At 39.8% G+C, this 27,161-nt stretch overlaps 1 protein-coding gene across 1 annotated transcript in view; it reads right to left on the reverse strand.

Moving 5' to 3' along the window:
• The window catches only part of LOC112049126 (titin), a 57,794-nt gene that overhangs the window by 22,472 nt on the left and 8,161 nt on the right, over positions 1 to 27,161 (reverse strand). Inside the window, exons 5-15 of the mRNA XM_052890834.1 lie at positions 26,869 to 26,997; positions 25,939 to 26,067; positions 24,544 to 24,672; positions 23,149 to 23,277; positions 22,684 to 22,812; positions 17,569 to 17,697; positions 12,965 to 16,767; positions 9,962 to 12,796; positions 6,112 to 9,844; positions 2,367 to 4,373; positions 1,479 to 1,523 (exon numbers count right to left, since the gene is read on the reverse strand). Coding sequence (XP_052746794.1) covers positions 1,479 to 1,523; positions 2,367 to 4,373; positions 6,112 to 9,844; positions 9,962 to 12,796; positions 12,965 to 16,767; positions 17,569 to 17,697; positions 22,684 to 22,812; positions 23,149 to 23,277; positions 24,544 to 24,672; positions 25,939 to 26,067; positions 26,869 to 26,997 — 13,197 coding nt within the window. The remainder of the gene's footprint in view (positions 1 to 1,478; positions 1,524 to 2,366; positions 4,374 to 6,111; positions 9,845 to 9,961; positions 12,797 to 12,964; positions 16,768 to 17,568; positions 17,698 to 22,683; positions 22,813 to 23,148; positions 23,278 to 24,543; positions 24,673 to 25,938; positions 26,068 to 26,868; positions 26,998 to 27,161) is intronic.

Raw genomic sequence — 27,161 nt, forward strand, 5'->3', positions numbered from 1 at the left:
TATTGGGTTTAATTGTTGTCCGTTATTCACGCTAAGGAGTATTGGGTTTAATTGTTGCCCGTTATTTACGCTAAGGAGTATTGGGTTTAATTGTTGCCCGTTATTTACGCTAAGGAGTATTGGGTTTAATTGTTGTCCGTTATTCACGCTAAGGAGTATTGGGTTTAATTGTTGTCCGTTATTCACGCTAAGGAGTATTGGGTTTAATTGTTGTCCGTTATTCACGCTAAGGAGTATTGGGTTTAATTGTTGTCCGTTATTCACGCTAAGGAGTATTGGGTTTAATTGTTGTCCGTTATTCACGCTAAGGAGTATTGGGTTTAATTGTTGTCCGTTATTCACGCTAAGGAGTATTGGGTTTAATTGTTGTCCGTTATTCACGCTAAGGAGTATTGGGTTTAATTGTTGTCCGTTATTCACGCTAAGGAGTATTGGGTTTAATTGTTGTCCGTTATTCACGCTAAGGAGTATTGGGTTTAATTGTTGTCCGTTATTCACGCTAAGGAGTATTGGGTTTAATTGTTGCCCGTTATTTACGCTAAGGAGTATTGGGTTTAATTGTTGCCCGTTATTTACGCTAAGGAGTATTGGGTTTAATTGTTGTCCGTTATTCACGCTAAGGAGTATTGGGTTTAATTGTTGTCCGTTATTCACGCTAAGGAGTATTGGGTTTAATTGTTGTCCGTTATTCACGCTAAGGAGTATTGGGTTTAATTGTTGTCCGTTATTCACGCTAAGGAGTATTGGGTTTAATTGTTGTCCGTTATTCACGCTAAGGAGTATTGGGTTTAATTGTTGTCCGTTATTCACGCTAAGGAGTATTGGGTTTAATTGTTGTCCGTTATTCACGTTTTCAATAACCTATCTATCCGTTATTTCGCTTACTAAAGTTAAGAAAATCTATCTTTCTGTTCTTATCTGTTTTTCAATAACTGACAGATAGTTTAACTATGTAAAGATAGTTTGACTGTTACTGATAATCGAGGATAGCTATCTCTCCGTAATCTTGGAAAGATTATTGAAATTGAAAGTCATTATCGATACAGTCTGGAAGTGAGCGTTGCAGACCCAAAATCCGCCTGAGCCCGCCGACCAGTATTACAGCAGCTTGGTGGGCGTAGTAGGAGAGAGAAAGCTCATGCCTCAATGACACTTAAAGATTCAACATCATTAACAACCCATATTCGGCTCACTGTTGAGCTCGAGTCTCCTCTCAGAACGAGAAGCCAATAGTCCACCACGCTGGCGCAATGCGGATTTTCAGACGTAGAGAATTAAGAAAATTCTCTGGAATGCAGGTTTCCTCACGATGGTTTTCCTTTACCGTTTTAGACACGTGATATTCTTAAAATGCACATAATGACACCGGATTTGAACCTACGCCCTCCGATTCGAAGCTCAGAGTTCCACTGGGCTAATCACGTTTCGCTCGCTAATCATTAAGATTAGGCAGATGATAAAGTTGAAAAGCGTCTCACCTGGAAATTCTTGTTCTTTGGCCAAACTCATAGAGGCTGCTGCTTCTGCAAATGAATGCACACAAAGTCATACATTACACACTTATGTGTATATAAGTATATATATTATCTTGAAATCTGAACGTTAATAAGTTGAGCACAATAACTCACGGCGTACATAAATTTATCTTAATAAAATCTTTTTAACAAAAAATTTAATCGACTTCAAAATCACAAAATAAACTAAAAAGCGAAAAATAACATCGTATGTGCTACCTTCTGATCACATTGAAGGCCGTGATTTTTGTGATTTTGAAGTTTTTTGTTCAGAAAATTTTATCTTTCTGTTTTTAGTGTCCTAGCATATAATTTTTATAAAAATCAGTTCAGCAATTTTGTGTTAAAATTAAAAACGACAAAATGGCCCGTACTGTGGTCATGAAAACCAAAAAGAAGTTTTAAAATTGGTTAAAAAATGACGAAGCGGCAATAAACATAGAAAATCTATACGAATGGTTGAATTGAGAAACGCCTCCTTTTTTTGAAGTTGGTTTAAAACCATCTATTTAGGTTAAATACCATCTATTAATAAATTAGGTATATATACGAGAGAATAAGGCAAAAATTTTAAATTTTTTTTTTAAATAATTGGCCCTATGCAATCTGTATCATACACCTACCCTACCCTTACCCCTAATCTACCACGTGCCACGTGATTAGTGAGCGTCATAGGCTATATTTTATCCCCGTATTCTCACGGGAACGGGAACTACACAGGTGAAACCGCGGGACGTTGGATAGTTTGTATATAAATTTATTACACCTACATTACGTACATTATGTACACTATCATTAATGAAAAAGCTTAATTAAATGGAAACAAAAAAAGATCAAAATATTCCTTCTCACCTTGAATTTCAGAGGGTTTTTTGGGTAGACGTTTAGTCGATATAGTGAGTTGCTCCTCTTCAAAGTCAATGTCAATCTTTTTCGGTTTAAGCTCAACACTAAGTTCTTCAACTTCACTGACCTCGTAAGTAGGTTTTCTTGGTTTTCTTTTAATAACCATTTCCACACGTTCTTCTGTTTCACCTTCACTGATGATTATTTCTTCTGCTTGGCCATCGTCCTCAACCTCTTGTTCTATTTGTATAGATGTCTCATCACCAGCTTCGCCTATAGTTAATTTCTTTTTGGGTGCTAGTTTAATCTTACTAGATAAAGACATCTCTTCGGATGTAAATTGATCCTTTTGTTTTTTAACATCAAACGTTATTTCTTGATCATCTGTGAGATATTGTGTTTTATCTTTCAATTCAAATGTTACATCTTCAGTAATTTCAGCAGATTTGATATGACGAGATTTCGGTTTAGATACCATAACACTCGAAACGATTTCATCAACAATGTTGTCCACTGGTTTATCTTTCCTTTTCAACGGCATGATAATATTAGAACTTTCATCTTTTTCTACATCACCTTCTATTACTTCTACGACATTTTCTCCATCGTCTTCTTTTTCCTCATAAACTTTGATAGATACCTCATTTTCTTCTTCATTAAATGTGGGTTGTCTTTGTGGTTTTAATTTGACTTTACTGGACATAGATATTTCTTCTTCTTCATAAGAATCTAAATGAATATTAAACTCCTGCTCTACTTCTTCTTTTGTTTTTGTTATTTTAGGAATGAAAGTGACTTCTTCAGGCTCAGTTATTTCTGGAAGTGTAACAGAAGATTTACGGACTGGTTTCAGTTTCTTTTTGATAGTAACTTCATCAACAATTTCCTCAATTTTTTTCACACTTGGACGTCTTGGTGTTATTGTAAATTGTTCAGGTTCATCTTGATCGGCATGTTTAGGTAACTTTTCTTCATCTTTTTCTGGTGTTTTCTTTTTTCCTATGATATCATCTTGCGTAAACATGGGTTTTTCTAATTCTATTTTTTCTATATCGGGAAGTACGGGCTCCTTCAAGGGGGCTTTCTTTATTTTTACAGCTTCTTTTATATTTCTGGATAGAATTCCGTTTTGTCGAACGCAGTCTAATAATGATATATTAGGTTTAATGATTTCAGGCGGCCAATCAGTCACAAATTTTAAGCGACTTTTAAGTTGGATTTTTGGTATTTTTACAACTGAGCTTTCTTTTTTAGCTTTTATAACACCTTTTTTGAGTTGTATTTTTTTAAATTGCGGTTCTTCTATCGTTTCTGCAAATTGGGGCATGCTTGGCTCTATAACTCTTTCTTCAATTGTCATTGGTTTCAATTTAGTTTTATTCTTAACAATTGGTTTCACTAAAGGTACTTCAGATGGTAGAATCTCTTTATAATCTGATTTCTCTGCTACTTCTTCATCAGGATATTCACTAACAGAAATAACATCTTTAACAGTTTCGTCAGGGTACACTTGTATGTCTTCTCTAATATAATCTACTATATCTGGCTTTTCTAATTCTGTTTTCGGTAAATCAGGAATTTCAGGAAGTTTTATCTTTTTCTTTTTCAGTTTTGCAGCTTCTTTGATATTTCTTGAAACTTCTCCGTTTTGTCTCACACTGTTTAGATATGTAACAATCGGTTTTTCATCATTTGGTGGCCAATCAGTAACAAACTTAATTCTACTTTTTAGCTGAACTCTAGGTAAAACAATGGAAGCTTGTTCTTTTTTAGGTTTTATTTCTGGTTTCTTAAGTTTTATTTTAGAAAACTGTGGTTGTTCTGTTTCTACTGGAAACTGAGCTTCATCAGGTTTGATAGAACCACGCTCTAATTCGAGAAGTTTTAGAGGTTTCTTGGTTTTAGGCAATTTAGTGGTAATTTCCTGAACAATTTCTGGACTTTTTTCTTTATATTCATCCATCGAAGTTTCTGGCGTTTTAGCTTCTTCATATTTTTTAGATGCAAAAGAATCTGTAAAAACGAATATTCTTAAATAAAATATAATATACTAGAAATAATTCTAATCTGATAAACTACATATTATGTCGGAGAGTAGCAAAACGCTATTGTTGAATGAATAGCCTTTTCTCTATATTATATATAGGTCTCACAATTCACACTAAGAATATAACCAATAACACTTGAATATCAGTGAATAACCTTGAGCAGTCCTGGAGAGTTGTGACTCCAAGTGTAGTTATAAAGGGATCCCAACTATAACAATCCATGAAGGATTATCCAACAAAAGGTGTGAACGGAGCGGAGATTAATAATAATTAAATATAAACAGTCGTTAAGGTAGACATGCCATCGTGGCTGGTCGAATAATTCCGAAGGACCCATAAAGATGACCGTACAAGACGGTCGACAAGAACAAACTGAGCTCGAACGCGCGAGCGGCCGCTTATATCGCCACCACTCTCTTCTCCCACTAATCGGGTCGTCTCCGCCCAACTATCGAAAAGACTCGTGACACTTTGAGTTGACATGACGCCGAACCGAAACGACATCGGCCAAAAGAATGACTCGCGCATAACTTCGACAGAGCGATTCATGCACAGCGCCGACATGGATGTATAAATTATTGATTATTTATATATATATATAGGATTACCAATATATATACAAAGTTTATTTATAAATCAAAACAAACACACATATCGAATAATCGAAAAAAATGGATAAAATTTAGAATACTATTTAAAAAAATAAAACAGAAGAATACGAATGAATTTAGAAAATCCATTCGTTACAACATACTTTTGATTTATAATAATTATAATTATTATTAAATAAATGTGGAACCACAAGTCACCCTGAAACTAAAAGTTACTCCTATTTCTGTAAGCGAAAACAATGAAAGAGAACTCAAATACTTACAACCAAAGTGCTGTAGCTGCTGATGATGGTCTGGTTACGCTGAAAACTAGATCTAGTACTCGGAAAAATTAAATGTAATTTGGCTTAAAGTTCAGCAGGCCCCTAAGAATATATATTTTTTTATTTGTGAATTATAACGCGAAGTCAGTCTCTGTATAGTTTGACAAGTGTTAGACAATAACAGATTTTGTGACAAAATAATAAATAAAAGTAATCTATTGAAAGCTACTTGATATATCGTTCCCATTTAGACTAACTGCCTCAATTACATTACATCAGTAGTAAATTATTATTAATCATCGAATAACATTTTTTTAATAATGTATAAACACTGGAAATCACTTACGCACATCGCACAAATAGTATTCAATTGCAGGAATTAAACTCACGGCCGTGGAAACAGAAAAAAGGGCCACTGAGCCACGTGATCGTAATAATATTTTATTAATAGTATCAAACCATAGTAATTTTGGAATTCAAAATCATTAAAATCATACTTTAACAGCCCACTAAAGTCAGGCCTATGCCCAATGCAGTGGAAATAGAGCTTACACCAACCACACTGTTTGGATCACAACAGTCAGGCCTATGCCTAATGCCTAATGAATGAGTCAAGAAAAGCAAACATTAAGCTTTCTCGGTACATTTGCATTTACAAATGCATACAATAACTGGATTATGCATTTCGACAGTGAGTTCTTGTGTAGTGTGTACTGTGACGACTGGTGTCTTGTCATATTATTGTTCAGTAAAATTATTTGTGTAGTTTCATTTTCCGGAACTAGCTGTTTAATTGTACGCTTAATGATTTTCCTAACTTTGCGCTTACCTTCAGGCGTTTGTGTCTCTTCAAATGTGGTCTCTTCTGGAAGTTCGACGATCTCAACTGGCTTAATGTCTTCTTCCTCAGGCGACTTCTCTTCTGTCACTATGACGCTTGTTACCGGTTCTTCTCCGTCTTTCTCGACTGTAACAATCTCAGTGACTTCTTTCTTTTTTCCTTTATCTTTCTTAATTACACGTTTAGTAGTTTTCACCTTCTTAGTCTCACCTGTTTCATTTATGACGTCAGTCACTTTAACTTCTTCAGGCTGCTCTTCGACAATCTTAGCTTGTTCAGGAATGTGTGAGTCATCGAGTGGTGTGGGTGTTTCGTCAGTAATCTCTTGTGTAGTGTGTACTGTGACGACTGGTGTCTTGTCGTCTTCTTGTTCAGTAATAATTTGTGTAGTTTCCTGTTTCGGGCCTAGTTTTTTAATAGTACGCTTAGTGATTTTCTTTACTTTAAGCTGACCTTCAGGCGTTTCTGTCTCTTCAAATGTCGTCTCTTCTGGAAGTTCGACAATCTCAAATGGCTTAATGTCTTCTTCCTCAGGCGACTTTTCTTCTGTCACTGTGACGCTTGTTACCGGTTCTTCTCCGTCTTTCTCGACTGTAACAATCTCAGTGTCTTCTTTCTTTTTCCCTTTATCCTTCTTAATTACACGTTTAGTAGTTTTAACCTTTTTAGTCTCACCTGTTTCAGTTATGACGTCAGCCACTTTGACTTCTTCAGGCTGCTCTTCTACTACCTCAGCTTGTTCAGGAATGTGTGATGATGTGTGTGAATGTGAGTCATCGAGCGGTGTTACGGTTTCGTCAGTGAGTTCTTGTGTAGTGTGTACTGTGACGACTGGTGTCTTGTCGTCTTCTTGTTCAGTAATAATTTGTGTAGTTTCCTGTTTCGGGCCTAGTTTTTTGATTGTACGCTTAATGATTTTCTTAACTTTACGCTTACCTTCAGGCGTTTCTGTCTCTTCAAATGTGGTCTCTTCTGGAAGTTCGACGATCTCAACTGGCTTAATGTCTTCTTCCTCAGACGACTTTTCTTCTGTCACTGTGACGCTTGTTACCGGTTCTTCTCCGTCTTTCTCGACTGTAACAATCTCAGTGTCTTCTTTCTTTTTCCCTTTATCCTTCTTAATTACACGTTTAGTAGTTTTAACCTTTTTAGTCTCACCTGTTTCAGTTATGACGTCAGCCACTTTGAATTCTTCAGGCTGCTCTTCTACTACCTCAGCTTGTTCAGGAATGTGTGATGATGTGTGTGAATGTGAGTCATCGAGCGGTGTTACGGTGTCGTCAGTGAGTTCTTGTGTAGTGTGTACTGTGACGACTGGTGTCTTGTCGTCTTCTTGTTCAGTAATAATTTGTGTAGTTTCCTGTTTCAGGCCTAGTTTTTTGATTGTACGCTTAATGATTTTCTTAACTTTACGCTTACCTTCAGGCGTTTCTGTCTCTTCAAATGTGGTCTCTTCTGGAAGTTCGACGATCTCAACTGGCTTAATGTCTTCTTCCTCAGGCGACTTTTCTTCTGTCACTGTGACGCTTGTTACCGGTTCTTCTCCGTCTTTCTCGACTGTAACAATCTCAGCGACTTCTTTCTTTTTCCCTTTATCTTTCTTAATTACATGTTTAGTAGTTTTCAACTTCTTAGTCTCACCTGTTTCAGTAATGACGTCAGTCACTTTGACTTCTTCAGGCTGCTCTTCGACAACCTTAGCTTGCTCAGGTATGTGTAAGTCATCGAGTGGTGTGAGTGTATCGTCAGTGAGTTCTTGTGTAGTGTGTACTGTGACGACTGGTGTCTTGTCGTCTTCTTGTTCAGTAATAATTTGTGTAGTTTCCTGTTTCGGGCCTAGTGTTTTGATTGTACACTTAATGATTTTCTTAACTTTATGCTTACCTTCAGGCGTTTCTGTCTCTTCAAATGTGGTCTCTTCTGGAAGTTCGACGATCCCAACTGGCTTAATGTCTTCTTCCTCAGGCGACTTTTCTTCTGTCACTGTGACGCTTGTTACTGGTTCTTCTCCGTCTTTCTTGACTGTAACAATCTCAGTGACTTCTTTCTTTTTCCCTTTATCTTTCTTAATTACATGTTTAGTAGTTTTCACCTTCTTAGTCTCGCCTGTTTCAGTAATGACGTCAGTCACTTTGACTTCTTCAAGCTGCTCTTCTACTACCTCAGCTTGTTCAGGAATGTGTGATGATGTGTGTGAATGTGAGTCGTCGAATGGTGTTACGGTTTCGTCAGTGAGTTCTTGTGTAGTGTGTACTGGGACGACTGGTGTCTTGTCGTCTTCTTGTTCAGTAATAATTTGTGTAGTTTCCTGTTTCGGGCCTAGTGTTTTGATTGTACACTTAATGATTTTCTTAACTTTATGCTTACCTTCAGGCGTTTCTGTCTCTTCAAATGTGGTCTCTTCTGGAAGTTCGACGATCCCAACTGGCTTAATGTCTTCTTCCTCAGGCGACTTTTCTTCTGTCACTGTGACGCTTGTTACTGGTTCTTCTCCGTCTTTCTCGACTGTAACAATCTCAGTGACTTCTTTCTTTTTCCCTTTATCTTTCTTAATTACACGTTTAGTAGTTTTCACCTTCTTAATCTCACCTGTTTCAGTTATGACGTCAGTCACTTTGACTTCTTCAGGCTGCACCTCGACAACCTTAGCTTGCTCGGGTATGTGTAAGTCATCGAGTGGTGTGAATGTATCGTCAGTGAGTTCTTGTGTAGTGTGTACTGTGACGACTGGTGTCTTGTCGTCTTCTTGTTCAGTAATAATTTGTGTAGTTTCCTGTTTCGGGCCTAGTTTTTTGATTGTACGTTTAATAATTTTCTTAACTTTACGCTTACCTTCAGGCGTTCCTGTCTCTTCAAATGTGGTCTCTTCTGGAAGTTCGACGATCTCAACTGGCTTAATGTCTTCTTCCTCAGGCGACTTTTCTTCTATCACTGTGACGCTTGTTACCGGTTCTTCTCCGTCTTTCTCGACTGTAACAATCTCAGTGACTTCTTTCTTTTTCCCTTTATCTTTCTTAATTACACGTTTAGTAGTTTTAACCTTCTTAGTCTCACCTGTTTCTGTAATGACGTCAGTCACTTTGACTTCTTCAGGCTGCTCTTCGACAACCTTAGCTTGCTCAGGTATGTGTAAGTCATCGAGTGGTGTGAGTGTATCGTCAGTGAGTTCTTGTGTAGTGTGTACTGTGACGACTGGTGTCTTGTCGTCTTCTTGTTCAGTAATAATTTGTGTAGTTTCCTGTTTCGGGCCTAGTTTTTTGATTGTACGCTTAACGATTTTCTTAACTTTACGCTTACCTTCAGGCGTTTCTGTCTCTTCAAATGTGGTCTCTTCTGGAAGTTCGACGATCTCAACTGGCTTAATGTCTTCTTCCTCAGGCGACTTTTCTTCTATCACTGTGACGCTTGTTACCGGTTTTTCTCCGTCTTTCTCGACTGTAACAATCTCAGTGACTTCTTTCTTTTTCCCTTTATCTTTCTTAATTACATGTTTAGTAGTTTTCACCTTCTTAGTCTCGCCTGTTTCAGTAATGACGTCAGTCACTTTGACTTCTTCAAGCTGCTCTTCTACTACCTCAGCTTGTTCAGGAATGTGTGATGATGTGTGTGAATGTGAGTCATCGAATGGTGTTACGGTTTCGTCAGTGAGTTCTTGTGTAGTGTGTACTGTGACGACTGGTGTCTTGTCGTCTTCTTGTTCAGTAATAATTTGTGTAGTTTCCTGTTTCGGGCCTAGTTTTTTGATTGTACGCTTAACGATTTTCTTAACTTTACGCTTACCTTCAGGCGTTTCTGTCTCTTCAAATGTGGTCTCTTCTGGAAGTTCGACGATCTCAACTGGCTTAATGTCTTCTTCCTCAGGCGACTTTTCTTCTGTCACTGTGACGCTTGTTACCGGTTCTTCTCCGTCTTTCTCGACTGTAACAATCTCAGTGACTTCTTTGTTTTTCCCTTTATCTTTCTTAATTACACGTTTAGTAGTTTTCACCTTCTTAATCTCACCTGTTTCAGTTATGACGTCAGTCACTTTGACTTCTTCAGGCTGCTCTTCGACAACCTTAGTTTGCTCAGGTATGTGTAAGTCATCGAGTGGTGTGAGTGTATCGTCAGTGAGTTCTTGTGTAGTGTGTACTGTGACGACTGGTGTCTTGTCGTCTTCTTGTTCAGTAATAATTTGTGTAGTTTCCTGTTTCGGGCCTAGTTTTTTGATTGTACGCTTAACGATTTTCTTAACTTTACGCTTACCTTCAGGCGTTTCTGTCTCTTCAAATGTGGTCTCTTCTGGAAGTTCGACGATCTCAACTGGCTTAATGTCTTCTTCCTCAGGCGACTTTTCTTCTATCACTGTGACGCTTGTTACCGGTTTTTCTCCGTCTTTCTCGACTGTAACAATCTCAGTGACTTCTTTCTTTTTCCCTTTATCTTTCTTAATTACATGTTTAGTAGTTTTCACCTTCTTAGTCTCGCCTGTTTCAGTAATGACGTCAGTCACTTTGACTTCTTCAAGCTGCTCTTCTACTACCTCAGCTTGTTCAGGAATGTGTGATGATGTGTGTGAATGTGAGTCATCGAATGGTGTTACGGTTTCGTCAGTGAGTTCTTGTGTAGTGTGTACTGTGACGACTGGTGTCTTGTCGTCTTCTTGTTCAGTAATAATTTGTGTAGTTTCCTGTTTCGGGCCTAGTTTTTTGATTGTACGCTTAACGATTTTCTTAACTTTACGCTTACCTTCAGGCGTTTCTGTCTCTTCAAATGTGGTCTCTTCTGGAAGTTCGACGATCTCAACTGGCTTAATGTCTTCTTCCTCAGGCGACTTTTCTTCTGTCACTGTGACGCTTGTTACCGGTTCTTCTCCGTCTTTCTCGACTGTAACAATCTCAGTGACTTCTTTGTTTTTCCCTTTATCTTTCTTAATTACACGTTTAGTAGTTTTCACCTTCTTAATCTCACCTGTTTCAGTTATGACGTCAGTCACTTTGACTTCTTCAGGCTGCACCTCGACAACCTTAGCTTGCTCGGGTATGTGTAAGTCATCGAGTGGTGTGAGTGTATCGTCAGTGAGTTCTTGTGTAGTGTGTACTGTGACGACTGGTGTCTTGTCGTCTTCTTGTTCAGTAATAATTTGTGTAGTTTCCTGTTTCGGGCCTAGTTTTTTGATTGTACGTTTAATAATTTTCTTAACTTTACGCTTACCTTCAGGCGTTTCTGTCTCTTCAAATGTGGTCTCTTCTGGAAGTTCGACGATCTCAACTGGCTTAATGTCTTCTTCCTCAGGCGACTTTTCTTCTGTCACTGTGACGCTTGTTACCGGTTCTTCTCCGTCTTTCTCGACTGTAACAATCTCAGTGACTTCTTTCTTTTTCCCTTTATCTTTCTTAATTACACGTTTAGTAGTTTTCACCTTCTTAGTCTCACCTGTTTCTGTAATGACGTCAGTCACTTTGACTTCTTCAGGCTGCTCTTCGACAACCTTAGCTTGCTCAGGTATGTGTAAGTCATCGAGTGGTGTGAGTGTATCGTCAGTGAGTTCTTGTGTAGTGTGTACTGTGACGACTGGTGTCTTGTCGTCTTCTTGTTCAGTAATAATTTGTGTAGTTTCCTGTTTCGGGCCTAGTTTTTTGATTGTACGCTTAACGATTTTCTTAACTTTACGCTTACCTTCAGGCGTTTCTGTCTCTTCAAATGTGGTCTCTTCTGGAAGTTCGACGATCTCAACTGGCTTAATGTCATCTTCCTCAGGCGACTTTTCTTCTGTCACTGTGACGCTTGTTACCGGTTCTTCTCCGTCTTTCTCGACTGTAACAATCTCAGTGACTTCTTTCTTTTTTCCTTTATCTTTCTTAATTACACGTTTAGTAGTTTTAACCTTCTTAGTCTCACCTGTTTCTGTAATGACGTCAGTCACTTTGACTTCTTCAGGCTGCTCTTCGACAACCTTAGCTTGCTCAGGTATGTGTAAGTCATCGAGTGGTGTGAGTGTATCGTCAGTGAAATCTTGTGTAGTGTGTACTGTGACGACTGGTGTCTTGTCGTCTTCTTGTTCAGTAATAATTTGTGTAGTTTCCTGTTTCGGGCCTAGTTTTTTGATTGTACGCTTAATGATTTTCTTAACTTTACGCTTACCTTCAGGCGTTTCTGTCTCTTCAAATGTGGTCTCTTCTGGAAGTTCGACGATCTCAACTGGCTTAATGTCTTCTTCCTCAGGCGACTTTTCTTCTGTCACTGTGACGCTTGTTACCGGTTCTTCTCCGTCTTTCTCGACTGTAACAATCTCAGTGACTTCTTTCTTTTTTCCTTTATCTTTCTTAATTACACGTTTAGTAGTTTTCACCTTCTTAGTCTCACCTGTTTCAGTTATGACGTCAGTCACTTTGACTTCTTCAGGCTGCACCTCGACAACCTTAGCTTGCTCAGGTATGTGTAAGTCATCGAGTGGTGTGAGTGTATCGTCAGTGAGTTCTTGTGTAGTGTGTACTGTGACGACTGGTGTCTTGTCGTCTTCTTGTTCAGTAATAATTTGTGTAGTTTCCTGTTTCGGGCCTAGTTTTTTGATTGTACGTTTAATAATTTTCTTAACTTTACGCTTACCTTCAGGCGTTTCTGTCTCTTCAAATGTGGTCTCTTCTGGAAGTTCGACGATCTCAACTGGCTTCATGTCTTCTTCCTCAGGCGACTTTTCTTCTGTCACTGTGACGCTTGTTACCGGTTCTTCTCCGTCTTTCTCAACTGTAACAATCTCAGTGACTTCTTTCTTTTTCCCTTTATCTTTCTTAATTACACGTTTAGTAGTTTTCACCTTCTTAATCTCACCTGTTTCAGTTATGACGTCAGTCACTTTGACTTCTTCAGGCTGCACCTCGACAACCTTAGCTTGCTCGGGTATGTGTAAGTCATCGAGTGGTGTGAGTGTATCGTCAGTGAGTTCTTGTGTAGTGTGTACTGTGACGACTGGTGTTTTGTCGTCTTCTTGTTCAGTAATAATTTGTGTAGTTTCTTTTTTCGGGCCTAGTTTTCTGATTGTACGCTTAGTGATTTTTTTAACTTTGCGCTTACCTTCAGGCGTTTCTGTCTCTTCAAATGTGGTCTCTTCTGGAAGTTCGACGATCTCAACTGGCTTAATGTCTTCTTCCTCAGGCGACTTTTCTTCTGTCACTGTGACGCTTGTTACCGGTTCTTCTCCGTCTTTCTCGACTGTAACAATCTCAGTGACTTCTTTCTTTTTTCCTTTATCTTTCTTAATTACACGTTTAGTAGTTTTCACCTTCTTAGTCTCACCTGTTTCAGTTATGACGTCAGTCACTTTGACTTCTTCAGGCTGCACCTCGACAACCTTAGCTTGCTCAGGTATGTGTAAGTCATCGAGTGGTGTGAGTGTATCGTCAGTGAGTTCTTGTGTAGTGTGTACTGTGACGACTGGTGTCTTGTCGTCTTCTTGTTCAGTAATAATTTGTGTAGTTTCCTGTTTCGGGCCTAGTTTTTTGATTGTACGTTTAATAATTTTCTTAACTTTACGCTTACCTTCAGGCGTTTCTGTCTCTTCAAATGTGGTCTCTTCTGGAAGTTCGACGATCTTAACTGGCTTAATGTCTTCTTCCTCAGGCGACTTTTCTTCTGTCACTGTGACGCTTGTTACCGGTTCTTCTCCGTCTTTTTCGACTGTAACAATCTCAGTGACTTCTTTCTTTTTCCCTTTATCTTTCTTAATTACACGTTTAGTAGTTTTCACCTTCTTAGTCTCACCTGTTTCTGTAATGACGTCAGTCACTTTGACTTCTTCAGGCTGCTCTTCGACAACCTTAGCTTGCTCAGGTATGTGTAAGTCATCGAGTGGTGTGAGTGTATCGTCAGTGAGTTCTTGTGTAGTGTGTACTGTGACGACTGGTGTCTTGTCGTCTTCTTGTTCAGTAATAATTTGTGTAGTTTCCTGTTTCGGGCCTAGTTTTTTGATTGTACGCTTAACGATTTTCTTAACTTTACGCTTACCTTCAGGCGTTTCTGTCTCTTCAAATGTGGTCTCTTCTGGAAGTTCGACGATCTCAACTGGCTTAATGTCTTCTTCCTCAGGCGACTTTTCTTCTATCACTGTGACGCTTGTTACCGGTTCTTCTCCGTCTTTCTCGACTGTAACAATCTCAGTGACTTCTTTCTTTTTCCCTTTATCTTTCTTAATTACACGTTTAGTAGTTTTCACCTTCTTAGGCTCACCTGTTTCTGTAATGACGTCAGTCACTTTGACTTCTTCAGGCTGCTCTTCGACAACCTTAGCTTGCTCAGGTATGTGTAAGTCATCGAGTGGTGTGAGTGTATCGTCAGTGAGTTCTTGTGTAGTGTGTACTGTGACGACTGGTGTCTTGTCGTCTTCTTGTTCAGTAATAATTTGTGTAGTTTCCTGTTTCGGGCCTAGTTTTTTGATTGTACGCTTAATGATTTTCTTAACTTTACGCTTACCTTCAGGCGTTTCTGTCTCTTCAAATGTGGTCTCTTCTGGAAGTTCGACGATCTCAACTGGCTTAATGTCTTCTTCCTCAGGCGACTTTTCTTCTGTCACTGTGACGCTTGTTACCGGTTCTTCTCCGTCTTTCTCGACTGTAACAATCTCAGTGACTTCTTTCTTTTTTCCTTTATCTTTCTTAATTACACGTTTAGTAGTTTTCACCTTCTTAATCTCACCTGTTTCAGTTATGACGTCAGTCACTTTGACTTCTTCAGGCTGCACCTCGACAACCTTAGCTTGCTCGGGTATGTGTAAGTCATCGAGTGGTGTGAGTGTATCGTCAGTGAGTTCTTGTGTAGTGTGTACTGTGACGACTGGTGTCTTGTCGTCTTCTTGTTCAGTAATAATTTGTGTAGTTTCCTGTTTCGGGCCTAGTTTTTTGATTGTACGTTTAATAATTTTCTTAACTTTACGCTTACCTTCAGGCGTTTCTGTCTCTTCAAATGTGGTCTCTTCTGGAAGTTCGACGATCTCAACTGGCTTAATGTCTTCTTCCTCAGGCGACTTTTCTTCTGTCACTGTGACGCTTGTTACCGGTTCTTCTCCGTCTTTTTCGACTGTAACAATCTCAGTGACTTCTTTCTTTTTCCCTTTATCTTTCTTAATTACACGTTTAGTAGTTTTCACCTTCTTAGTCTCACCTGTTTCAGTTATGACGTCAGTCACTTTGACTTCTTCAGGCTGCTCTTCGACAACCTTAGCTTGCTCAGGTATGTGTAAGTCATCGAGTGGTGTGAGTGTATCGTCAGTGAGTTCTTGTGTAGTGTGTACTGTGACGACTGGTGTCTTGTCGTCTTCTTGTTCAGTAATAATTTGTGTAGTTTCCTGTTTCGGGCCTAGTTTTTTGATTGTACGCTTAATGATTTTCTTAACTTTACGCTTACCTTCAGGCGTTTCTGTCTCTTCAAATGTGGTCTCTTCTGGAAGTTCGACGATCTCAACTGGCTTAATGTCTTCTTCCTCAGGCGACTTTTCTTCTGTCACTGTGACGCTTGTTACCGGTTCTTCTCCGTCTTTCTCGACTGTAACAATCTCAGTGACTTCTTTCTTTTTCCCTTTATCTTTCTTAATTACACGTTTAGTAGTTTTCACCTTCTTAATCTCACCTGTTTCAGTTATGACGTCAGTCACTTTGACTTCTTCAGGCTGCACCTCGACAACCTTAGCTTGCTCGGGTATGTGTAAGTCATCGAGTGGTGTGAGTGTATCGTCAGTGAGTTCTTGTGTAGTGTGTACTGTGACGACTGGTGTCTTGTCGTCTTCTTGTTCAGTAATAATTTGTGTAGTTTCCTGTTTCGGGCCTAGTTTTTTGATTGTACGTTTAATAATTTTCTTAACTTTACGCTTACCTTCAGGCGTTTCTGTCTCTTCTGGAAGTTCGACGATCTCAACTGGCTTAATGTCTTCTTCCTCAGGCGACTTTTCTTCTGTCACTGTGACGCTTGTTACCGGTTCTTCTCCGTCTTTTTCGACTGTAACAATCTCAGTGACTTCTTTCTTTTTCCCTTTATCTTTCTTAATTACACGTTTAGTAGTTTTCACCTTCTTAGTCTCACCTGTTTCTGTAATGACGTCAGTCACTTTGACTTCTTCAGGCTGCTCTTCGACAACCTTAGCTTGCTCAGGTATGTGTAAGTCATCGAGTGGTATGAGTGTATCGTCAGTGAGTTCTTGTGTAGTGTGTACTGTGACGACTGGTGTCTTGTCGTCTTCTTGTTCAGTAATAATTTGTGTAGTTTCCTGTTTCGGGCCTAGTTTTTTGATTGTACGCTTAATGATTTTCTTAACTTTACGCTTACCTTCAGGCGTTTCTGTCTCTTCAAATGTGGTCTCTTCTGGAAGTTCGACGATCTCAACTGGCTTAATGTCTTCTTCCTCAGGCGACTTTTCTTCTATCACTGTGACGCTTGTTACCGGTTCTTCTCCGTCTTTCTCGACTGTAACAATCTCAGTGACTTCTTTCTTTTTCCCTTTATCTTTCTTAATTACACGTCTAGTAGTTTTCACCTTCTTAGTCTCACCTGTTTCGGTAATGACGTCAGTCACTTTGACTTCTTCAGGCTGCTCTTCGACAACCTTAGCTTGCTCAGGTATGTGTAAGTCATCGAGTGGTGTGAGTGTATCGTCAGTGAGTTCTTGTGTAGTGTGTACTGTGACGACTGGTGTCTTGTCGTCTTCTTGTTCAGTAATAATTTGTGTAGTTTCCTGTTTCGGGCCTAGTTTTTTGATTGTACGCTTAATGATTTTCTTAACTTTACGCTTACCTTCAGGCGTTTCTGTCTCTTCAAATGTGGTCTCTTCTGGAAGTTCGACGATCTCAACTGGCTTAATGTCTTCTTCCTCAGGCGACTTTTCTTCTATCACTGTGACGCTTGTTACCGGTTCTTCTCCGTCTTTCTCGACTGTAACAATCTCAGTGACTTCTTTCTTTTTCCCTTTATCTTTCTTAATTACACGTTTAGTAGTTTTCACCTTCTTAGTCTCACCTGTTTCTGTAATGACGTCAGTCACTTTGACTTCTTCAGGCTGCTCTTCGACAACCTTAGCTTGCTCAGGTATGTGTAAGTCATCGAGTGGTGTGAGTGTATCGTCAGTGAGTTCTTGTGTAGTGTGTACTGTGACGACTGGTGTCTTGTCGTATTCTTGTTCAGTAATAATTTGTGTAGTTTCCTGTTTCGGGCCTAGATTTTTGATTGTACGCTTAATGATTTTCTTATCTTTACGCTTACCTTCAGGCGTTTCTGTCTCTTCAAATGTGGTCTCTTCTGGAAGTTCGACGATCTCAACTGGCTTAATGTCTTCTTCCTCAGGCAACTTTTCTTCTGTCACTGTGACGCTTGTTACCGGTTCTTCTCCGTCTTTCTCGACTGTAACAACCTCAGTGACTTCTTTCTTTTTCCCTTTATCTTTCTTAATTACACGTTTAGTAGCTTTCACCTTCTCAGTCTCACCTGTTTCTGTAATGACGTCAGTCACTTTGACTTCTTCAGGCTGCTCTTCGACAACCTTAGCTTGCTCAGGTATGTGTAAGTCATCGAGTGGTGTGAGTGTATCGTCAGTGAGTTCTTGTGTAGTGTGTACTGTGACGACTGGTGTCTTGCCGTCTTCTTGTTCAGTAATAATTTGTGTAGTTTCCTGTTTCGGGCCTAGTTTTTTGATTGTACGCTTAATGATTTTCTTAACTTTACGCTTACCTTCAGGCGTTTCTGTCTCTTCAAATGTGGTCTCTTCTGGAAGTTCAACGATCTCAACTGGCTTAATGACTTCTTCCTCAGGCGACTTTTCTTCTGTCACTGTGACGCTTGTTACCGGTTCTTCTCCGTCTTTCTCGACTGTAACAATCTCAGTGACTTCTTTCTTTTTCCCTTTATCTTTCTTAATTACACGTTTAGTAGTTTTCACCTTCTTAGTCTCACCTGTTTCTGTAATGACGTCAGTCACTTTGACTTCTTCAGGCTGCTCTTCGACAACCTTAGCTTGCTCAGGTATGTGTAAGTCATCGAGTGGTGTGAGTGTATCGTCAGTGAGTTCTTGTGTAGTGTGTACTGTGACGACTGGTGTCTTGCCGTCTTCTTGTTCAGTAATAATTTGTGTAGTTTCCTGTTTCGGGCCTAGTTTTTTGATTGTACGTTTAATAATTTTCTTAACTTTACGCTTACCTTCAGGCGTTTCTGTCTCTTCAAATGTGGTCTCTTCTGGAAGTTCGACGATCTCAACTGGCTTAATGTCTTCTTCCTCAGGCGACTTTTCTTCTGTCACTGTGACGCTTGTTACCGGTTCTTCTCCGTCTTTCTCGACTGTAACAATCTCAGTGACTTCTTTCTTTTTCCCTTTATCTTTCTTAATTACACGTTTAGTAGTTTTCACCTTCTTAGTCTCACCTGTTTCTGTAATGACGTCAGTCACTTTAACTTCTTCAGGCTGCTCTTCGACAACCTTAGCTTGCTCAGGTATGTGTAAGTCATCGAGTGGTGTGAGTGTATCGTCAGTGAGTTCTTGTGTAGTGTGTACTGTGACGACTGGTGTCTTGTCGTCTTCTTGTTCAGTAATAATTTGTGTAGTTTCCTGTTTCGGGCCTAGTTTTTTGATTGTACGTTTAATAATTTTCTTAACTTTACGCTTACCTTCAGGCGTTTCTGTCTCTTCAAATGTGGTCTCTTCTGGAAGTTCGACGATCTCAACTGGCTTAATGTCTTCTTCCTCAGGCGACTTTTCTTCTGTCACTGTGACGCTTGTTACCGGTTCTTCTCCGTCTTTCTCGACTGTTACAATCTCAGTGACTTCTTTCTTTTTCCCTTTATCTTTCTTAATTACACGTTTAGTAGTTTTAACCTTCTTAGTCTCGCCTGTTTCAGTAATGACGTCAGTCACTTTGACTTCTTCAGGCTGCTCTTCTACTACCTCAGCTTGTTCAGGAATGTGCGAGTCATCGAGTGGTGTTACGGTTTCGTCAGTGAGTTCTTGTGTAGTGTGTACTGTGACGACTGGTGTCTTGCCGTCTTCTTGTTCAGTAATAATTTGTGTAGTTTCCTGTTTCGGGCCTAGTTTTTTGATTGTACGTTTAATAATTTTCTTAACTTTACGCTTACCTTCAGGCGTTTCTGTCTCTTCAAATGTGGTCTCTTCTGGAAGTTCGACGATCTCAACTGGCTTAATGTCTTCTTCCTCAGGCGACTTTTCTTCTGTCACTGTGACGCTTGTTACCGGTTCTTCTCCGTCTTTCTCGACTGTTACAATCTCAGTGACTTCTTTCTTTTTCCCTTTATCTTTCTTAATTACACGTTTAGTAGTTTTCACCTTCTTAGTCTCACCTGTTTCAGTAATGACGTCAGTCACTTTGACTTCTTCAGGCTGCTCTTCAACAACCTTAGCTTGCTCAGGTATGTGTAAATCACCGAGTGGTGTGAATGTATCGTCAGTGAGTTCTTGTGTAGTGTGTACTGTGACGACTGGTGTCTTGCCGTCTTCTTGTTCAGTAATAATTTGTGTAGTTTCCTGTTTCGGGCCTAGTTTTTTGATTGTACGCTTAATGATTTTCTTAACTTTACGCTTACCTTCAGGCGTTTCTGTCTCTTCAAATGTGGTCTCTTCTGGAAGTTCGACGATCTCAACTGGCTTAATGTCTTCTTCCTCAGGCGACTTTTCTTCTGTAACTGTGACGCTTGTTACCGGTTCTTCTCCGTCTTTCTCGACTGTAACAATCTCAGTGACTTCTTTGTTTTTCCCTTTATCTTTCTTAATTACTCGTTTAGTAGTTTTCACCTTCTTAGTCTCACCTGTTTCTGTAATGACGTCAGTCACTTTGACTTCTTCAGGCTGCTCTTCGACAACCTTAGCTTGCTCAGGTATGTGTAAGTCATCGAGTGGTGTGAGTGTATCGTCAGTGAGTTCTTGTGTAGTGTGAACTGTAACGACTGGTGTCTTGCCGTCTTCTTGTTCAGTAATAATTTGTGTAGTTTCCTGTTTCGGGCCTAGTTTTTTGATTGTACGTTTAATAATTTTCTTAACTTTACGCTTACCTTCAGGCGTTTCTGTCTCTTCAAATGTGGTCTCTTCTGGAAGTTCGACGATCTCAACTGGCTTAATGTCTTCTTCCTCAGGCGACTTTTCTTCTGTCACTGTGACGCTTGTTACCGGTTCTTCTCCGTCTTTCTCGACTGTAACAATCTCAGTGACTTCTTTCTTTTTCCCTTTATCTTTCTTAATTACACGTTTAGTAGTTTTCACCTTCTTAGTTTCACCTGTTTCTGTAATGACGTCAGTCACTTTGACTTCTTCAGGCTGCTCTTCGACAACCTTAGCTTGCTCAGGTATGTGTAAGTCATCGAGTGGTGTGAGTGTATCGTCAGTGAGTTCTTGTGTAGTGTGTACTGTGACGACTGGTGTCTTGTCGTCTTCTTGTTCAGTAATAATTTGTGTAGTTTCCTGTTTCGGGCCTAGTTTTTTGATTGTACGTTTAATAATTTTCTTAACTTTACGCTTACCTTCCGGCGTTTCTGTCTCTTCAAATGTGGTCTCTTCTGGAAGTTCGACGATCTCAACTGGCTTAATGTCTTCTTCCTCAGGCGACTTTTCTTCTGTCACTGTGACGCTTGTTACCGGTTCTTCTCCGTCTTTCTCGACTGTTACAATCTCAGTGACTTCTTTCTTTTTCCCTTTATCTTTCTTAATTACACGTTTAGTAGTTTTAACCTTCTTAGTCTCGCCTGTTTCAGTAATGACGTCAGTCACTTTGACTTCTTCAGGCTGCTCTTCTACTACCTCAGCTTGTTCAGGAATGTGCGAGTCATCGAGTGGTGTTACGGTTTCGTCAGTGAGTTCTTGTGTAGTGTGTACTGTGACGACTGGTGTCTTGCCGTCTTCTTGTTCAGTAATAATTTGTGTAGTTTCCTGTTTCGGGCCTAGTTTTTTGATTGTACGTTTAATAATTTTCTTAACTTTACGCTTACCTTCAGGCGTTTCTGTCTCTTCAAATGTGGTCTCTTCTGGAAGTTCGACGATCTCAACTGGCTTAATGTCTTCTTCCTCAGGCGACTTTTCTTCTGTCACTGTGACGCTTGTTACCGGTTCTTCTCCGTCTTTCTCGACTGTTACAATCTCAGTGACTTCTTTCTTTTTCCCTTTATCTTTCTTAATTACACGTTTAGTAATTTTCACCTTCTTAGTCTCACCTGTTTCAGTAATGACGTCAGTCACTTTGACTTCTTCAGGCTGCTCTTCAACAACCTTAGCTTGCTCAGGTATGTGTAAATCACCGAGTGGTGTGAATGTATCGTCAGTGAGTTCTTGTGTAGTGTGTACTGTGACGACTGGTGTCTTGCCGTCTTCTTGTTCAGTAATAATTTGTGTAGTTTCCTGTTTCGGGCCTAGTTTTTTGATTGTACGCTTAATGATTTTCTTAACTTTACGCTTACCTTCAGGCGTTTCTGTCTCTTCAAATGTGGTCTCTTCTGGAAGTTCGACGATCTCAACTGGCTTAATGTCTTCTTCCTCAGGCGACTTTTCTTCTGTAACTGCGACGCTTGTTACCGGTTCTTCTCCGTCTTTCTCGACTGTAACAATCTCAGTGACTTCTTTGTTTTTCCCTTTATCTTTCTTAATTACTCGTTTAGTAGTTTTCACCTTCTTAGTCTCACCTGTTTCTGTAATGACGTCAGTCACTTTGACTTCTTCAGGCTGCTCTTCGACAACCTTAGCTTGCTCAGGTATGTGTAAGTCATCGAGTGGTGTGAGTGTATCGTCAGTGAGTTCTTGTGTAGTGTGTACTGTGACGACTGGTGTCTTGCCGTCTTCTTGTTCAGTAATAATTTGTGTAGTTTCCTGTTTCGGGCCTAGTTTTTTGATTGTACGTTTAATAATTTTCTTAACTTTACGCTTACCTTCAGGCGTTTCTGTCTCTTCAAATGTGGTCTCTTCTGGAAGTTCGACGATCTCAACTGGCTTAATGTCTTCTTCCTCAGGCGACTTTTCTTCTGTCACTGTGACGCTTGTTACCGGTTCTTCTCCGTCTTTCTCGACTGTAACAATCTCAGTGACTTCTTTCTTTTTCCCTTTATCTTTCTTAATTACACGTTTAGTAGTTTTCACCTTCTTAGTCTCACCTGTTTCTGTAATGACGTCAGTCACTTTGACTTCTTCAGGCTGCTCTTCGACAACCTTAGCTTGCTCAGGTATGTGTAAGTCATCGAGTGGTGTGAGTGTATCGTCAGTGAGTTCTTGTGTAGTGTGTACTGTGACGACTGGTGTCTTGTCGTCTTCTTGTTCAGTAATAATTTGTGTAGTTTCCTGTTTCGGGCCTAGTTTTTTGATTGTACGTTTAATAATTTTCTTAACTTTACGCTTACCTTCAGGCGTTTCTGTCTCTTCAAATGTGGTCTCTTCTGGAAGTTCGACGATCTCAACTGGCTTAATGTCTTCTTCCTCAGGCGACTTTTCTTCTGTCACTGTGACGCTTGTTACCGGTTCTTCTCCGTCTTTCTCGACTGTTACAATCTCAGTGACTTCTTTCTTTTTCCCTTTATCTTTCTTAATTACACGTTTAGTAGTTTTAACCTTCTTAGTCTCGCCTGTTTCAGTAATGACGTCAGTCACTTTGACTTCTTCAGGCTGCTCTTCTACTACCTCAGCTTGTTCAGGAATGTGCGAGTCATCGAGTGGTGTTACGGTTTCGTCAGTGAGTTCTTGTGTAGTGTGTACTGTAACGACTGGTGTCTTGTCGTCTTCTTGTTCAGTAATAATTTGTGTAGTTTCCTGTTTCGGGCCTAGTTTTTTGATTGTACGCTTAATGATTTTCTTAACTTTACGCTTACCTTCAGGCGTTTCTGTCTCTTCAAATGTGGTCTCTTCTGGAAGTTCGACGATCTCAACTGGCTTAATGTCTTCTTCCTCAGGCGACTTTTCTTCTGTCACTGTGACGCTTGTTACCGGTTCTTCTCCGTCTTTCTCGACTGTAACAATCTCAGTGACTTCTTTCTTTTTCCCTTTATCTTTCTTAATTACACGTTTAGTAGTTTTCACCTTCTTAGTCTCACCTGTTTCAGTTATGACATCAGCAACTTTGACTTCTTCAGGCTGCTCTTCGACTACCTTAGCTTGCTCAGGTATGTGTAAGTCATCGAGTGGTGTGAGTGTATCGTCAGTGAGTTCTTGTGTAGTGTGTACTGTGACGACTGGTGTCTTGTCGTCTTCTTGTTCAGTAATAATTTGTGTGATTTCTTTTTTCGGGCCTAGTTTTCTGATTGTACGCTTTGTGATTTTCTTAACTTTGCGCTTACCTTCAGGCGTTTCTGTCTCTTCAAATGTGGTCTCTTCTGGAAGTTCGACGACCTCAACTGGCTTAATGTCTTCTTCCTCAGGCGACTTTTCTTTTGTAACTGTGACGCATGTTATCGGTTCTTCTCCGTCTTTCTCGACTGTAACAATCTCAGTGACTTCTTTCTTTTTCCCTTTATCTTTCTTAATTACACGTTTAGTAGTTTTCACCTTCTTAGTCTCACCTGTTTCTGTAATGACGTCAGTCACTTTGACTTCTTCAGGCTGCTCTTCTACTACCTCAGCTTGTTCAGGAATGTGTGAGTAATCGAGTGGTGTTACGGTTTCGTCAGTGAGCTCTTGTGTAGTGTGTACTGTGACGACTGGTGTCTTGTCGTCTTCTTGTTCAGTAATAATTTGTGTAGTTTCCTGTTTCGGGCCTAGTTTTTTGATTGTACGCTTAATAATTTTCTTAACTTTACGCTTACCTTCAGGCGTTTCTGTCTCTTCAAATGTGGTCTCTTCTGGAAGTTCGACGATCTCAACTGGCTTAATGTCTTCTTCCTCAGGTGACTTTTCTTCTGTCACTGTGACGCTTGTTACCGGTTCTTCTCCGTCTTTTTCGATTGTAACAATCTCAGTGACTTCTTTCTTTTTCCCTTTATCTTTCTTAATTACACGTTTAGTAGTTTTCACCTTCTTAATCTCACCTGTTTCAGTTATGACGTCAGTCACTTTGACTTCTTCAGGCTGCACCTCGACAACCTTAGCTTGCTCAGGTATGTGTAAGTCATCGAGTGGTGTGAGTGTATCGTCAGTGAGTTCTTGTGTAGTGTGTACTGTGACGACTGGTGTCTTGTCGTCTTCTTGTTCAGTAATAATTTGTGTAGTTTCCTGTTTCGGTCCTAGTTTTTTGATTGTACGCTTAATAATTTTCTTAACTTTACGCTTACCTTCAGGCGTTTCTGTCTCTTCAAATGTGGTCTCTTCTGGAAGTTCGATGATCTCAACTGGCTTAATGTCTTCTTCCTCAGGCGAATTTTCTTCTGTAACTGTGACGCTTGTTACCGGTTCTTCTCCGTCTTTCTCGACTGTAACAATCTCAGTGACTTCTTTCTTTTTCCCTTTATCTTTCTTAATTACACGTTTAGTAGTTTTCACCTTCTTAGTCTCACCTGTTTCAGTTATGACATCAGCAACTTTGACTTCTTCAGGCTGCTCTTCGACTACCTTAGCTTGCTCAGGTATGTGTAAGTCATCGAGTGGTGTGAGTTTATCGTCAGTGAGTTCTTGTGTAGTGTGTACTGTGACGACTGGTGTTTTGTCGTCTTCTTGTTCAGTAATAATTTGTGTAGTTTCCTGTTTTGGGCCTAGTTTTTTGATTGTACGCTTAATGATTTTCTTAACTTTACGCTTACCTTCAGGCGTTTCTGTCTCTTCAAATGTGGTCTCTTCTGGGAGTTCGACGATCTCAACTGGCTTAATGTCTTCTTCATCAGGCGACTTTTCTTCTGTAACTGTGACGCTTGTTACCGGTTCTTCTCCGTCTTTCTCGACTGTAACAATCTCAGTGACTTCTTTCTTTTTTCCTTTATCTTTTTTAATTACACGTTTAGTAGTTTTCACCTTCTTAATCTCACCTGTTTCAGTTATGACGTCAGTCACTTTAACTTCTTCAGGCTGCTCTTTTACTACCTCAGCTTGTTCAGGAATGTGTGAGTCATCGAGTGGTGTTACGGTCTCATCAGTGAGTTCTTGTGTAGTGTGTACTGTGACGACTGGTGTTTTGTCGTCTTCTTGTTCAGTAATAATTTGTGTAGTTTCTTTTTTCGGGCCTAGTTTTCTGATTGTACGCTTAGTGATTTTCTTAACTTTGCGCTTACCTTCAGGCGTTTCTGTCTCTTCAAATGTGGTCTCTTCTGGAAGTTCGACGATCTCAACTGGCTTAATGTCATCTTCCTCAGGCGACTTTTCTTCTGTCACTGTGACGCTTGTTACCGGTTCTTCTCCGTCTTTCTCGACTGTAACAATCTCAGTGACTTCTTTCTTTTTCCCTTTATCTTTCTTAATTACACGTTTAGTAGTTTTCACCTTCTTAGTCTCACCTGTTTCTGTAATGACGTCAGTCACTTTGACTTCTTCAGGCTGCTCTTTTACTACCTCAGCTTGTTCAGGAATGTGTGAGTCATCGAGTGGTGTTACGGTCTCATCAGTGAGCTCTTGTGTAGTGTGTACTGTGACGATTGGTGTCTTGTCGTCTTCTTGTTCAGTAATAATTTGTGTAGTTTCCTGTTTCGGGCCTAGTTTTTTGATTGTACGCTTAATGATTTTCTTAACTTTACGCTTACCTTCAGGCGTTTCTGTCTCTTCAAATGTGGTCTCTTCTGGAAGTTCGACGATCTCAACTGGCTTAATGTCTTCTTCCTCAGGCGACTTTTCTTCTGTCACTGTGACGCTTGTTACCGGTTCTTCTCCGTCTTTCTCGACTGTAACAATCTCAGTGACTTCTTTCTTTTTCCCTTTATCTTTCTTAATTACACGTTTAGTAGTTTTCACCTTCTTAGTCTCACCTGTTTCAGTTATGACATCAGCAACTTTGACTTCTTCAGGCTGCTCTTCGACTACCTTAGCTTGCTCAGGTATGTGTAAGTCATCGAGTGGTGTGAGTTTATCGTCAGTGAGTTCTTGTGTAGTGTGTACTGTGACGACTGGTGTTTTGTCGTCTTCTTGTTCAGTAATAATTTGTGTAGTTTCCTGTTTCGGACCTAGTTTTTTGATTGTACGCTTAATGATTTTCTTAACTTTACGCTTACCTTCAGGCGTTTCTGTCTCTTCAAATGTGGTCTCTTCTGGGAGTTCGACGATCTCAACTGGCTTAATGTCTTCTTCATCAGGCGACTTTTCTTCTGTAACTGTGACGCTTGTTACCGGTTCTTCTCCGTCTTTCTCGACTGTAACAATCTCAGTGACTTCTTTCTTTTTTCCTTTATCTTTTTTAATTACACGTTTAGTAGTTTTCACCTTCTTAATCTCACCTGTTTCAGTTATGACGTCAGTCACTTTAACTTCTTCAGGCTGCTCTTTTACTACCTCAGCTTGTTCAGGAATGTGTGAGTCATCGAGTGGTGTTACGGTCTCATCAGTGAGTTCTTGTGTAGTGTGTACTGTGACGACTGGTGTCTTGTCGTCTTCTTGTTCAGTAATAATTTGTGTAGTTTCCTGTTTCGGGCCTAGTTTTTTGATTGTACGCTTAATGATTTTCTTAACTTTACGCTTACCTTCAGGCGTTTCTGTCTCTTCAAATGTGGTCTCTTCTGGAAGTTCGACGATCTCAACTGGCTTAATGTCTTCTTCCTCAGGCGACTTTTCTTCTGTCACTGTGACGCTTGTTACCGGTTCTTCTCCGTCTTTCTCGACTGTAACAATCTCAGTGACTTCTTTCTTTTTCCCTTTATCTTTCTTAATTACACGTTTAGTAGTTTTCACCTTCTTAGTCTCACCTGTTTCAGTTATGACATCAGCAACTTTGACTTCTTCAGGCTGCTCTTCGACTACCTTAGCTTGCTCAGGTATGTGTAAGTCATCGAGTGGTGTGAGTTTATCGTCAGTGAGTTCTTGTGTAGTGTGTACTGTGACGACTGGTGTTTTGTCGTCTTCTTGTTCAGTAATAATTTGTGTAGTTTCCTGTTTCGGACCTAGTTTTTTGATTGTACGCTTAATGATTTTCTTAACTTTACGCTTACCTTCAGGCGTTTCTGTCTCTTCAAATGTGGTCTCTTCTGGGAGTTCGACG

This window comes from Bicyclus anynana, chromosome Z, assembly GCF_947172395.1.
Source record: "Bicyclus anynana chromosome Z, ilBicAnyn1.1, whole genome shotgun sequence".
In the NCBI taxonomy this organism is placed as follows: domain Eukaryota; kingdom Metazoa; phylum Arthropoda; class Insecta; order Lepidoptera; family Nymphalidae; genus Bicyclus; species Bicyclus anynana.